This window comes from Calonectris borealis, chromosome 15, assembly GCF_964195595.1.
Source record: "Calonectris borealis chromosome 15, bCalBor7.hap1.2, whole genome shotgun sequence".
Lineage (NCBI taxonomy): Eukaryota > Metazoa > Chordata > Aves > Procellariiformes > Procellariidae > Calonectris > Calonectris borealis.
This window is the reverse complement of record NC_134326.1, coordinates 11102601-11116560: the sequence shown is the minus strand read 5'-3', so window position 1 is coordinate 11116560 and position 13960 is coordinate 11102601. Positions and strand designations below refer to the sequence as shown.

The 13960-nt window shown below is 51.5% G+C and overlaps 1 protein-coding gene across 9 annotated transcripts in view; it reads right to left on the bottom strand.

Annotated features, from left to right (window-relative positions):
• Window positions 1-10708: 10708 nt before the first annotated feature.
• Window positions 10709-13960, bottom strand: part of CSNK1A1 (casein kinase 1 alpha 1) — a 34780-nt gene continuing 31528 nt past the window's right edge. For all 9 annotated transcript variants that reach the window (XR_012675899.1, XR_012675898.1, XM_075164188.1 and 6 more), the window contains one exon: window positions 10709-12230. Coding sequence is in view for 7 of the 9 variants with exons in the window: in XM_075164188.1 (XP_075020289.1) it covers window positions 12223-12230 (8 nt within the window). In the remaining 2 variants the exon portion in view is untranslated. The remainder of the gene's footprint in view (window positions 12231-13960) is intronic.

Genomic DNA, 13960 nt, shown 5'->3' with positions numbered 1-13960 from the left:
CCCCGATCAGGAGCTGTGCCTGCAAACCCAGCCCTGCTGGGGCTGAGCTGCTCTCGCTGCTGCAGCGGGACGGGATTAGCGTGTGCATGGGAAGCTGGAGGGGGAGAGAGAGGGGGCAGGCATAGCCCCCGAGGAGTCCAAGCGTGCGGGAGTCGCGGAGGAGGGCGCAAGCGTGGGGGTTGCTGCCAGCCCATGCGCAGGGCTGGGCAACGCTGGTGCCTGAAGGGCTCAGCCCGCCCGGCACCCGCAGCCGCCCCGGCTCCCAGCCTGGGCTCGCAGCCACCCACCCACTCTGCTGAGTCAGCACCCAGGAAAGTCGTGTCGGCAGCCGGCGCTCGCCAGGCCTGCCCAGCGCGCCTGAACCCCTGCAGTGCCAAACCTGGCAGGGCAGGAGCTCAGCGGCCCTGTCCTGGTTGAGCAAAGCGTAGGCAGGCAGGCAGGGCGCTGCCAGCACCTGCATCGCCAGCCCCTGCTTAACCCCGCTCAGCCGCGGCGGGGGCAGCACGAGGGGTCTCGGTGGGAGCCCCCCGCGGCAGAGCCCTGCCAGCCCAGGGCGCCCGCCCGCCGGCGCCCAGAGCCGTGCCCAGCCTGTCCCTGGGGCGGGAGGCACGGCCCTGCATGCTCACCCGCCAGACCGACGCGCCGCCCGAAAGCCCCTCCGTCAGCAGCTCCCGGCCCTCCCCGCCCTGGCAAGCAGGCTCAGCAGCTCCAAACCTGCTCGGCACGGCACAGCACCCAGGCGGGGCCGGCTCGCCCTGCCCCGCTCCCAGCCGGCAGCCTGGGAAAGCAAAACGCACCCAGGGAGGGACGAGGCGGCGCGAGCCGATCGCCAACAGGGCAGTTTCCCACCGCCTTTCCCTCCTCCCCGAGTCCCCGTGGGGCCTGGGACGAGGACTGGCTTTGATCCTCCTCTGGCTGGCCCTGCCCCGAGAGCAGAGACCGTGCACAACTCGCTGCACAGGCTCAGCCCCAGAGGGCAGGCGGGCAGCAGCTGCCTGCCCCACTCCCCTCGTCACGATCGCCCACGGGCTGTTGCGAGCCAATATTGATTCAAGGTGCACCTCAAACTCGGCGCCACGGGCCAGGCTCCGGCTTTATCTTGCCTCCTCCTCTGGGGAAGCGGCCCAAGCCCTTGTAGCAGGTCCCGAGGCTGCATTAACCCCTACCCCGGGGCTGGGATCAGCTCCTGCGCAGGATAAAACAGCTCAGGGCTGCCTCGGCCACCCCAGACTATCCAGGAGCAGGGTAATGCCATAACCAGGGTGGCGGGACCCTGAGCCATGGCTCGTCCTGCTCCAGCAGACCCCTCCCTGGGCAGCAAAGGGTCCAGCAGCCGCAAGCCTGCTGTGGCTGTGCTCCCAGCTGGACTTTGGTCTATGGAGCCGGGAACAAGGGGCGGCAGCTGGCTCCCTCCGTCCGTCCTTGTTTGCATGGAAACAAGCAGGGAAACACACACACACAGAGGCTGGGAGTCAGAGCTTGCGCAGGGCAGGAGCAGGCAGCTGCCGGGATGGGCCCCGCGGGCTGCCCGACTTGTGGTGCCCAGCTGCCCCAGGATCCCCTTACAGCTGGGGCACCTGCGGGGTCTGCACAGCACAGCGACAACACGCCACGAGGGAGGCGAAGAGCAAAACTCACACGGTCCCCTGTCCCCAGCACTGAGCCCTTGCTGGGGTCTGCACCCCCACTGTCACCTCCCCCAGCACCCGGCCTGGCACCAGCCTCCCCCTGCTGAGCAGTTTTCGAGGGCAGGAACACACACAGGACTTGTTTCCCCTCCGCCATGGAGGCACACAACCCCGTCCCACCAGAGCAGGACTCCTCCCTCCCTCATGACAGCCACAACCCAGACTCCTGCTTTTACGATCTTCTTCCCACAAACAAGCAAGGGTTGGACTTTCGCATGGCTGTTGTGAAAGAGTCAGCCCCAACCTGCCCTCCCCGGCTTCACACACCAGCGACCAAAGTCCTGGAGCTGGAGAATCCAGCCCGAGCTGCAGCAGCCGACGAGGATTTCATCACCCAGCCTTGCCCCAGGTCTCACAGCTCCTGAAGTGGGTCTGTCCAGCCTAGGAGGACTAGGAGAAATAGAGCAACTTTGTACTTGCCCTCAATTAACGAGTGACCTATTTAGAAGAAAATCTGGGCTAAGTGGGATGAAGGAGCTGGAGCCGGCTGCTTAGGGGTGGCATGGCACAAAACAGGCTGAGCCCAGGAGCTCCAGATTCATACGGGACAGAGAAGCCAGTTTTAAGAAATGCCCTAAAAGTTTTTATAGCTGGGGAAGAAATACCCAGTCTGGAAACAACCTCATGCTGCACCCTCCTTCCCGAGCCCACCAGCAAGGGGACGTCCCCTGCCACCAGCCAGGGCCCAGCCAGCCCCCGTGCCTCAAAGGCAGGTAGAGGGACCAGGAGAGAGGCGCAGGGTGGATGCATGGGCAGGGACAGCCCATTCAGCAGCAGCAAGGAGGCTCCCAGCTCCTCTCCTGCCAGGGGCCATGGTGATGCTCCCAGCTGGGAGGTGGGAGCCGGGGGGCCAGAGCTTCCTCACAGTGCACGAGCGGGTATTCCCGGGGGGGGGGAGGAAGAGCCAGAGTACGTGTTCGCCTGATGAAATCCTGCCGACAGCAGGAGCGATGTTTCAACTCTATGGCAGCTTTGAAAGGTAGGCGTTGGTCTTACCCAGCAAGCGTGTTAAAAGGAGAAGTGCTTATCTAACAGGACGTGCTAGTCAGATGCGTATCTCTCCTTCTAGAGATGGCGTTGCCCCGAGCTGGCAGCCTCCCCTTCTGCTCCGGAGCCTGGGAAAGCCAACTGCCCCAGACCAACCCTGGCAGGAGCAGACACGGCACCTGGGGGCCTCTCTGCAGGAAGGAGACTGTGTGGCAGCTCACACGTTTTAAGCCAAAGCACTTCCCACGCTGCGCTCAGCTTTCCATCAGCAACACCTCCACACTCCAGCTATCAGGCACAGCCAGGCTAGACGCTAGGGATTTACCATGCTCCTCCTGATGCAAGCTGAAGCAACGAGCAGTTTCTTCTCTCTCCATCTGAAAGAAAAGTGGTGTTATTTCTTGAACTGGACTGTGGGGACTCAGGAACCAGGTGGGTGGGTTTGAGAGGGCAGCCAAACTGAGCTGTGTTATCCGGCAGATATAAAATGGTCTCTTTTAATACTTCATTTTGAACCTACGTGCAAAGCACCACAGACATTTGCCTATGCCCCAATGGCAGCAGCAGGTCAGGCAGGCTGGCAGAGACACGGCTGATCTGGCAGACCCAGAGAGGAGGCAAGCCCTGACCCAGCTCTGCCACGCTCTGCCCTTGCCTCCAGACCATCTGTGTCTCCTTTATGGGCTCTTGCAGCAGAGCTGTTGAAACACTTCAGCCGGCCTCCAGCACCATTGCTAGCCTGGCACAGCCGCACCTCCAACCCCGCCTCTGCGCTCGGACAAAGCACTGCAGAAAACCTTTTTCTTGGGGGAAAAAAAGATATGGCAGGTCCCCCAGCAACCGTCCCACTTGGGGCACAGCTCCACAGACTGTCACAGCCCTGGCAGCCAGGCACAAGGATGATCTTAAGGCTTCCGCTGCTTTGTGTTCACCTAAGATCAGCCACAGGGGGTTTAGCAGTATCTGGGCTTTTCCCATAGAGGCTGCTGGGGCTCAGCTGCAGGTGGCAGGCCCAAGGAGGGCAAGGAAAGCAGCACAGAGCTGGCCCTGCTGAGGACATCCCCAGCTTTCCCATGCCCCCGGACACAGTGACATGCAGGCTGTGAGCAGACAGAGCTGCCGCAGCAGTTTCGGCACCATCTCTGCAGCAGCTGCCCCCACGCAGCTGGGATGCTCGTGGCTGTTCCCTGTCACCAGGGTGAGGACCTGGGGCAGAGGGGAGCAGGGTGCAGAGGGGACCAAGCTCTGGGTTGGGCCACTGCTTCTGAACCCACTCCAGAGCAGACGCGCAGGTCTCCAGACCAGGACAACAGCCTGAAGACGCCAGCAGCCAGCTCCAGGGCAGCTGGAGAGCTGTCAAGAGAGCTGACGTAGAGCTGGTTCAGCCTTTAGCTCCCAGGATGTTGGCAGAGAGGCTGAGATCAGGACTTCAGCCCCAGCTCTCGATTACCACGGTGAGAATAAAAGCAGCCATAGATCTACACAGGAGGCCGCCCTGCCCTTCTAGAAATGCAATTCGGGCACAAGCTCTTCTTTCCTGGAAAGTGTTCCCTGGGGTTTGGGATTCCTTCCCATCCCGCAAAGCTCCCCTCACAACAATGATCCTGAGTACCCCGCGTTCCCCCAGGACCAGGGCTCAGCCACATTAATGAGCATCAGCAGCTGGCACGTTGTTTAGAGGAACAGGATTGCTCCTACCACTGCTTTCCTCTCCCACTAGCTGCCAGAGGCACAGCCTGCCAGCACTGGAGGCAACAACCCCACCGCAGCCCCACGTGCGCTAGAACCTCGCAGGCTTGCCACCATGCTCCACGCAAGCCACCGTGTCACGCCTAGCAAGAGCCAAGCGTGCAATGGGCTTGTTGTGCCCCGCTTGCCCCAGTATCTTTGTATTTCAACTTTTTCCTAGACGTTACAGGTGTTTGATAGGCACTGTGGCCCGAAGGGATGCTGAAGCTCTGGAACCCTCTGTGTTGGGCTGCCCAGCCCCAGGGAGGCTCAGCGCGTGGCTGCTCCGGCAGCAGAGCTCCTTTGGGCAGCCAAAGGTAATGCTGGGGTAAGAAACAAGCCACCTCCTGCAGCCAACAGCCCCCTGCTCCCCGGGCTCGGGCAAGGAGCCTTACAGAGGGTCAGCAGTGTGTGCTGCACGCCTGGCCGGGGCGAGGCAGGCTGCTCTTGCCCATGAGCTGGGGCTCCCCATTCCCAAGCGCGGGGCCGTTTGCCCTTTAAGCCAGGTCCCTCGCTGCCGCCCCGGCTGCTGGGCTCCACCGGGCACAGCTGTGCCCTGGTTCCAGGAAGGGGGGGCGAAGGGCAGTCGGCCCCCCCTGCTGCTGCCTTTGCTGTGTTTACCAGTCACCCAGCAACCCCGCCGAGGAGAGCGGCACCAGCTCCGCTTTCACAGCCTGCCCGGCTGCTGAACCCCCGGGAACAGCAAGACAGGGGAGAAAGGTGGGAGGCCAGCAAGCAGGCGGTACCAGGCTTTCCCTCGCCAGCAGACAGGGACCAGGCAGCACCTGAATGGGGACAGGCAGCTCCCCCGGGACTTCCCAAGGAGGGGGACACACCAGAGTCCTCTAGGAAAGAGGAGCAGGCAGCTGCCTGCACAATTTTGGCACTGGGACGCGGCTTGTGCTAGAGCAACTGCTTCCTCCCCCTGCTCCCCGCCCTGTGAAAGGCCATAAATACATTTAAACACACCCTGCACTGCGCATCCCGCAGTCGCCCAGGTGTCCCTTGTCACCCGTGTTCAACTCCTTCCTTGGAAGTGCCAGCCCAGGAAGAGCTGCCCAGCCACAACTGCACCAGTCTGTCCAGTGCCGTGATTCCACCTCTCTGTGGCCACCGAAGGGATCCTGCCCACGCAGCTGCCCCTGCCTGCAACCAGGGTTTTGGGAGACACAGGACAGGAGTGGGAGCAGCAGGCTGACAAACCCCGACAGTCTTTCACTAGGAAAGGCTGAGCGCAGCACAGATCGGACCCCGTGAGCTGTTTGCATGTCGGGAAGCAAAAACAAGCCACTTCCAATCAGCATCAAGTTCCCAAGCCCGTGCTTTGCCTCCTAGGAACGCGCTGCCAGACGCTGGCAGAGCCTGCTGGCACACGAGCCAGCCCCGGCCGGCAGCAGGCAGAGCACGGCTCCGTGCCCAGCTCACATCTCACCGGCGCTGCCCCGCGGCTGGGAGCCCCCCACCAGCAGATACAAGGAAGGTCAAGAGGTGCAATGTAAAAAGCTGTCAGTGAGAGGGAGAAAGGTCACTGAGCAGTGACCTATGTCCATAATCAGTTTATGGGATTTGTTAACAGCTTCAGGCTAGCCAGCCAGGAACTCGCTACGACCACGTCAGCTCAGCTTTAGCACAGCAGCACCTTCCCACGCCGGGGGTGTAACGCAGACAGGGTTTATTGATGCTCCTCGGTTACCCAGACGCAAGCAGCACAGCAGGGCCATTGTAGCATGAGCCCATCTAATAAAAGCCATCAGCCAATACTTCCTGGGGAGCCCAAGGGAAGAACGGCCACAGCTGGGTTCCTCGCCTTTCCGCCCCCAGAAGAAAGGGGTCTCGGGAAAGAAGGTGAGCGCTTCCAGGATGTGAGTCAGCAGGAATTTCTGGCCATACCTGCTGTTCAAACAGTGCCGTGCAGCAGGAGTTACTTGAGGTCCAACTCACATAATGCGAGTGCCAGCCCCGAAGGAACATGAACACACACTCCACCGTGCAAACACTCCCGATGCTGTTCGCGGGCTTCACCCCACCAGGTAAGCCCAACCCAGACATGCCTGCTGCAAACAGTCCTGGCCCAACACCAGCTGCTGCCACGCCAGCAGCCACCAAGGAGGAGGAACGAGCTCAGCGCAAGTCAGAGCTGTGCCAGGGGGAAAGCCTTCGGCACACAAGTACGAATCTATTTGCTGCCTAAGTGATTTTTCTCAGCTCAAAGGACTTGCACCAGTTTCTAGCTTTACCTCTCTGCTCTCCTCCCCCACTGCCTGACTGTACCTGCCTGTACACCAAGGCAGGCAAACGCTTCCTTGCTCCTCTCTGCCTGGCCTGGGCAAAGCCCCACCTACAGCTGCCACCAGATGAAGATCTGGCAAATCCTACCAGCAGAGGCCAGCCAGCTTGGTCCAGCTGCAGACCAGCAATAAGGAACTGCTTTTGAACCCCAGAGCCAGCTGCAAGCCCCAAGCTGGTCCTGGGCTCAGCCCACTGCACCTATGTGGGGACAGCAGCATTTGTGAAACATCAGTCCTTGTAATCGTATAGAGATGGGCTCTAGGATCTTTAAAATTACCCACGCTGCCGAGAAGTGGTGTTACCAGTTGTACAAAAACCACGAGAGAAGCGTGTGCAGCAGCAAGGGCGAGCCAGGCAGACATCAGGGTAAGCTACGCCGAGGAGACCAGCCTTAAACCCCTGGGGTTCTCATTTGGAAGAGTCCCATTGCGCTGCTTTGGCACCAGTATGTGCCACAGCAACACACAGGGACTCATCCAAGGTACGAGGAACGGAAAAGGAAGATTTGTTCATTGTGCCCCTGGTCTGGTGGACACGTGGTCCCACAAAACACAGCTGAGTCATGCAGGTACCACTGCCCCACCTCTGCCACTTACCCGAATTGTGCCGAGTCAAGCACCTGCCCTGTGTATTTACAGGATAAGGCCCAGATTTATCATTACACACAGGGGTTTTGACTGCAACAAGGAAAGCTCAAAAGCCAGTCCACCCTGTACGACAGCACGTACGCTCCTTCAAGGTCTTCCGATGATTTCAAATTGCTTTCATTCAAAAAAAAGTTCAAAGTCTGTCACCTGCGAAGTAGCTCAAGGCTCAGTATTATTTCAAGGGTGGTGGAGAACATGGAGCAGCACAGGGAGCCAAGAGCCTGCTCCTTGGGACACAAGCAGTGCACACAGCAGCTCTGAAAGAGCTTCTCCGCCAGCTACGCATATTGATGCTATCCTTCAAACTCAGAGAGGGAAAGAAATGAAGTTAAGACCAGCTGTGTTTACAAAAAACAATCCACATTATCAACAGGAACAAAAGGCTTCTGGGGAGGGAAGGGAAAACAGAACAGTTAGGACTGAGTGTGCTCAGGTACTTCCAGCCCCTGATATCAAAATGCCAAGCTGTTCTCTGAAATAGGAGCTACATCACCTTTGCAGTTATTTTATGGACAAAAATACTTGGAAACCTAATCAGGCAAGCCTGGTGTGAGAATACTCCCTAGCTCCTCCTGATTTCCAGCTATCTGAATTCAGCACTAGCAATAGTCACATCTAAGAACATCTCACATGATGCAAAAAGTCAAGTTAGCATCTTAATTTAAAAGATTTCACACTTCTAGTACTGAGCTTTGCGAAGCAGCGGAGCCCACTGTCGTTCCTTTGAAAACAAGGACACAGTCCTGTGTGTTGGACACAGCCTCCCCTTAACACACCACCTTCCCTTCGCAGTTAAGGACAACACAGTCCTGGGTCTATTTTGAAAAGCTTTGTTAATGCACACCTTTCCTTCGCAGTTAAGGACAACACAGTCCTGGGTCTATTTTGAAAAGCTTTGTTAATGCAGCTGAGAACGATGTGTGTCCCAGCACAACAGTCAATCTCAATTCTTTGCATACAGACCTGGTACCACCCTCCCCCCCCTTCCTTTTTAGCCCTGGATAACAAGGATTACATTAAAGAATCATTTCCACATTAGAACACGCCATGAACGCAGTCCTTCCACCCAGGCCCCATTAGGAGGGTGGGCACTTCCTCTGTGTCATCCCTTGCCTCATGTTTCCAGAGGCATTAGAGCAGACAGCTCTTCCTCCCAGCCCACTTTTCCTTTTTGTCTGGAGCCTGCCGTGCTCATAAACTTTTTTATGACATCAAGCTGATATGAAATCACGATGATTTCACTGCGATTAAGTAAGGAGCAGATGGGGCTGACAGAGCTGGCTAAGCAACAAATCTTCTGAATTGGAGAACGCTGTCAAGAGAAATTAAAGCCTTATGCAAAAAGCCAACTTGGGATCACAGAAAAATTCCAGCTGGAAGGGACTGCAGGGAGGCATCTAGCCCAACCTCCTGCTCAAAGCAGCGCAGCTACAACTTAGGTGCCTTCACCCCTGCTGCAGTCCGTTTTAGGAAAAGCACAGCACACAAAGCACGTACAAGTTCCTGCAAGTTGTACGCAACGCACCTGAAAAAGCCAACTGAGAGAAGAGGCAAAACAATGCAATAGCAGAGTGAGTCGACAAGTAAGCTTGAAAAATAACCCCCATACAGATAGAATTCAACAGAAATCAGCAAAAAAAATTAGGATGGCACACACTGGACAGGCTTGACACACCTACCAGAAACATATCTAATTTTCAGAGACTGACAGTGTTTTCAACACAGCAAGGGCTTGAATTCATCACTTATTACCAATACCCAACACCACGCAGAACAGTAGGCAAGGCAGCGAGAGTGACGTGGCTAATGTTACTAATAACTGAGACCTAGAGCAGTCTGTCCTTCTTTCAGAGCCTTTTATGGGAGAAGAGAAAAAGGCTCTCAATTGCTTGTAACAAGGAATGGCTTAAATAGGTTAAAAATAATGAACCAGTATGCTGCACATATGAGCACTCCACACTCCAAATTAAGCAATCCTTTAAAAGGTGGCCTTAGGACGCCTCTCAGAGTTCTTATAAGGAGGTTAATAAATTGCTTTGAAACCCTGTACACAGCTTAGTAAGATGACTAAGAACCTGTTGTCACAGCCTAATATCATTACCTAAATTCTAGCACTTTCCAGGCAGCATGAGGTTGTAATGACTTTGCATCAGGACAGTAGGTAAGAGTAAACCTCTCAACACAAACCTTTGCAGAGCTGCAACCAGAAGTCAAGATCCACATAGTTTTTAATGCTTTCAGTTTTATGTCTTTGTTACAAATCAAATAGATTATACAGCAAATGAGTGTTCAGTATCACAGCATCTCTTTAAGGAAGGTTGCCATTTTGTTCATTGTTCAGCATGTCTGGTGCAGGCTGATTTTCTGCAAAGCAGCACGACAAAGCTGACAGTTTAAGCTCACACTTCTGTGCAGAAGTAAACTATTCATGTCTGAAAGACTAACCGGACTCCATGTTCCTCCAAAGGACAAGGCTTGCAGTTGTAAGAACTACAAACCAATGCATTTTGACACTCCAAGCATATGAACTGTTCTTGCTTACAGTGCTTATCAAGGGCAGTTTTGTTTCTAAAATTTGACAACCCTCCTCAAAGCCATGAGTAAATTTAATGGACAGAGGAAATAATTTCTTCTCCTGAAGCCAAATGATTTCCTCCGACTTTCGAGTATCTCACATCAAAGCAAGAAAAGTGGTGCCAAAACAATTCCAAGCAGCCACTCTGAAAACAGCTGCCAAGAAGGCATTTCATTGATGCTTCTTCCCCTTCTGCCAACGCACGTTGTCAGATGCATTGCCTAGACAGTAGAAATCATATATAAGGACATAACATAGTACCAGTTCTTAGAAACATACCAGTTTTCATATGAGACACTGCTTGTAAAGCATCCTTATTCAGATGGGGCAATACTCAGTCTAGAAAAACATCCTAGCCAGAAGAATGAGCTACATTTTCTTCTTCCACCTTCCAGGTAACAGAGAGAGACCACTCTGACTCAGAAGACAAGTTTCCAAACCGCACTGATATCTCTGAAGCCCGGCAGACTTGTTACCTCCCTGTACTCCCAGATATCTATACAAATGTTATTAGCACACAATGCTCTCCAGCTAAAGTTTAACATCTTCTGAGGGCAGATCCTTCTCATAAAGAGAGTATGCATAGTGACTGCACGAGAGTGCGGCCTTGATCCAGATTACCACTCCGTGATGACAGAGAGTGCACAGTGTAAGTATTATGATCTTGGAGAAACGGTTTTCAAAATGAAAGACCTTTTCAAACAGTAAAAATATGAACTGTGAGCAGGAACTCTGCTACATGCATGGAAACTGTCTAAAAAGCTAACATACAAACAACATTTACACAATAGGCATCTGGCAGCATTTTCAGACATTTTTTTAATTTATTCTGACATGCTATAAAGGAATAAATTACACTGTTAAAGAATTACCAGCAATAAAAGTATTTCTTTCTTTCAGCTGGGCTAGAACAGGAGTGAGAAGGAAGACAGCCTGGGGCAGTAACCAATGTGAACTCTGCATGGTGCGAGGCTGTCCCCAAGAACAAGAGTAAATCTGGTCATATCCACTTCACAAGAACTTCAAAGAAAATGCCTTGGTTTAAAGCCATCCAAATACTCCATTCAAATTTTTCTCAAAACTAGCAATCACAAGTCAGTCCAGCCGATGCATGACATGGCAACGCTTGTAGGCTGCCAATACCGGGTCTGCAAAAGATGCCATTTCATTTAAAAAAAATCCAATCTTAGTGTAGAGGGCTGGTCTCAAACAACAAGTTATAAAAATGCAAGACTGCCCCTTCCCCCTCAAGGAAAAAATACAAAATTTATTTAAAAACAAAATGAGGAAGAGTTACAACACTAAATCTAAAATGATTTAGAAAGAAATATGACTTCTTTTGCTTAACAAGTGGCCTTGAAACTTGGTTTAAAAACAGGGTAATGTAGATTTCTTAAACTGAATTAACAAGGCAAATTAAAAAAAAAAATCTCATTTCCTTACAGAAACAGTTTTTAGTTTTTAATGAACTTGTAAACAAAAAAGCTCCCGCTTCAAAATAAAAACAAAATCCCAGATCATATAGATGTTTACAGTGATTACATTTATCTAAGCAACTTACATACAGGTTCAGTTGTAAGATGTTAACTAAATTTTGTGACAAATATGCTGTTTTTCCTTTTATACCAAGAACATTATAGAGTTAATGCAGAGTCCTAAAGATTATCTAGTAGTCGCTAAGTTTCTCTTAAGTCTTCACTTTAGATGCTGTTGTTTCTAGCACAGGTAAGCAGGCAGAGTCTTTCATACGCTTAAAAACTGGAATCTTTGGTTACTACCATGTCAGCTGGCTTAGTATGTTGCACATAGAAGCCAACAACTTTAAGAATGTTTTAAGTGTACAACTTTCAAAACCCAGGGAGGAATAACCAGAAAAGAGTGCACAATTGTGAGCATTTACAATTATCACAACTGTTGCCGAAGACTGTTCATGCCATTCTTCCAAAACAATGAGATCTCATAAGCAGTGTAGTTCAAAGTAAAAAGGTAACAAAAATTGGCATATGCACAATTTTCTCCACTTGTGTGTCAACCATTAGTTAACTTTTCCACTTGAAAAAAATGCAATAGAAAACTGGACACCATGTTTCACTATCTCAGTAATATTCACAATTACAGCTGCTACAACTCAAAGTGCAGCATCATTGACACTGCCCAGAGCCAGTTTATACTGATATTAAGTTCTTTACACCAAGTAAATGGTTGCCCACAGCCACTGGCAAGTGTACGTATGAACTAAAATTTCTAGGATTTGGGGAGTGACAAGTCCTGCTCCGATCTGCTCTGCTTTGTCCCATCCTCGCCATGCTCAGAAACCTGCAAGATAAACACAAGGGCAATTTACTGATACGGGATGAAAATGAGAAACAGCCTTCGCAGTAGGAGAATTAAACATCAGTTATGGTCATTCAAATGGGAAAATGCTGCTCCGTCTCAGAATTGCAGAGTTCCTGGTGTCCATTTCCAAAGCTAAACAGCATTTGCCACCACCCTTTAGCTCAAACACACACGTCTCTCTCACACCTACTGCTGCACTGGAAAACATGCTTATGCACCAGCTGGATGCCACATTCCTCAAATAGGAATTCAGACCAACAGTTTGAAAACAAGATGTGTTATTGCCACTAGGAAGCAGGATGTAATTTCATAGGATTGTTTTCTACTTGTCTGCAGTGTCTCATGTTTATATCCTTGAATGTCAAACTGTCATCTGATTGCAGTGGTGCTCTTCAGAGACGCAGTACAGCAGAGTGTCACACAGACAGAACGAAAAGGAACAGGAATAACTTACCTTACAGTAACTGGTGTTCACTACATGCTCACATGTACGACGCTCTGGGCTACCAGAACAGAAGCAAGAACCTTTGACAGTGACTAGGAACCCAGCATACCTTCTGTCCTTGGAAGGACAAGTGAAACAACTCATGTGACAGGGGAGGTGGGGCGTCAAGAACAATTCTTTTGAAGTTCAGTACTCCAAATGACAAGTTCAAGACATTGTGGAAAAGGGAGAGTAAAGGAATACATACAAAGATCTCAAAAAACCAGTTACTGCAAGCTAAGCCAGTCTTCTCTTCATGTGACTGCTTATATACTCATTTCTTGTGACTCAGGTAGTACCACTGTGCTTTAGAGAGGTACCAGGAGTCTCGACCAAAGACTACTTTGCCAAGCAAGTTTCCGTTCTGGATGCCCTCCAAACAGCATGGTATTCTGTTGATCTATGAATTCATCTGAGCAACAGCTCTGAGTTTTTGCAACAGAAATCTCCTCACAGTGAAATACAGATAAAGCTGACCTCAGCTATAGCTTGTGTTGTCATCCAGAGAGAAGCAAGTGCAAACAAGTCTTAAACACAGCCTGACATTCAAACAAAAATGTATCTGGATAGTACCCAGAAGACAGCTTTAACTCTTCCAGAATAGGCTACAGGTAATTTAGAAGAGATTCAATAGCTTTGTTTGAACCCAATCTTAATGCACTGAAGCACAATTCTCTTCATCCAGCACTAGCAATTCTAAAAAAAAAATCCTGCACCAGAATTAAGATAGACATTCCCACTTGAGCGCAAATTCTCACAGAAACCCCAGTGATTCCTTAGTTCCACTGGCATAAAGTTATCCATAACCCTTACTTGATGCATATAATCAAAAGTTACACTGTTTTTCCATTTAGTGTGTGCAGCAGTGAACATTGATTCATCATTTGAACCACTTTCTCCATCAAAGCAGCCAAAACTAAGTCAACAAAGGAGAAGTGCTCTCAGTGTGGAAAGAAACAGATCAACTCATTGCTTTAGAAGCCTGGACATTTCAAATGAAAATAGGGTCCTGAACCTGAGGACAAAGGACATGCTAACAAATATGCTGCTATTTGTTAGAATACCTCAAATCCAAGGTATTACGGGCAAGAGAATGCCCAACTCTACAGAGAGCAATAGGGAACTAAATTCAACCCACAACATCCTTTGCAAGTCCTATTAAGACTACATAGAAGTGTTCCCAAACACAGCCCAACCACAGCTGTCAAATGAAATGTTGAGACAT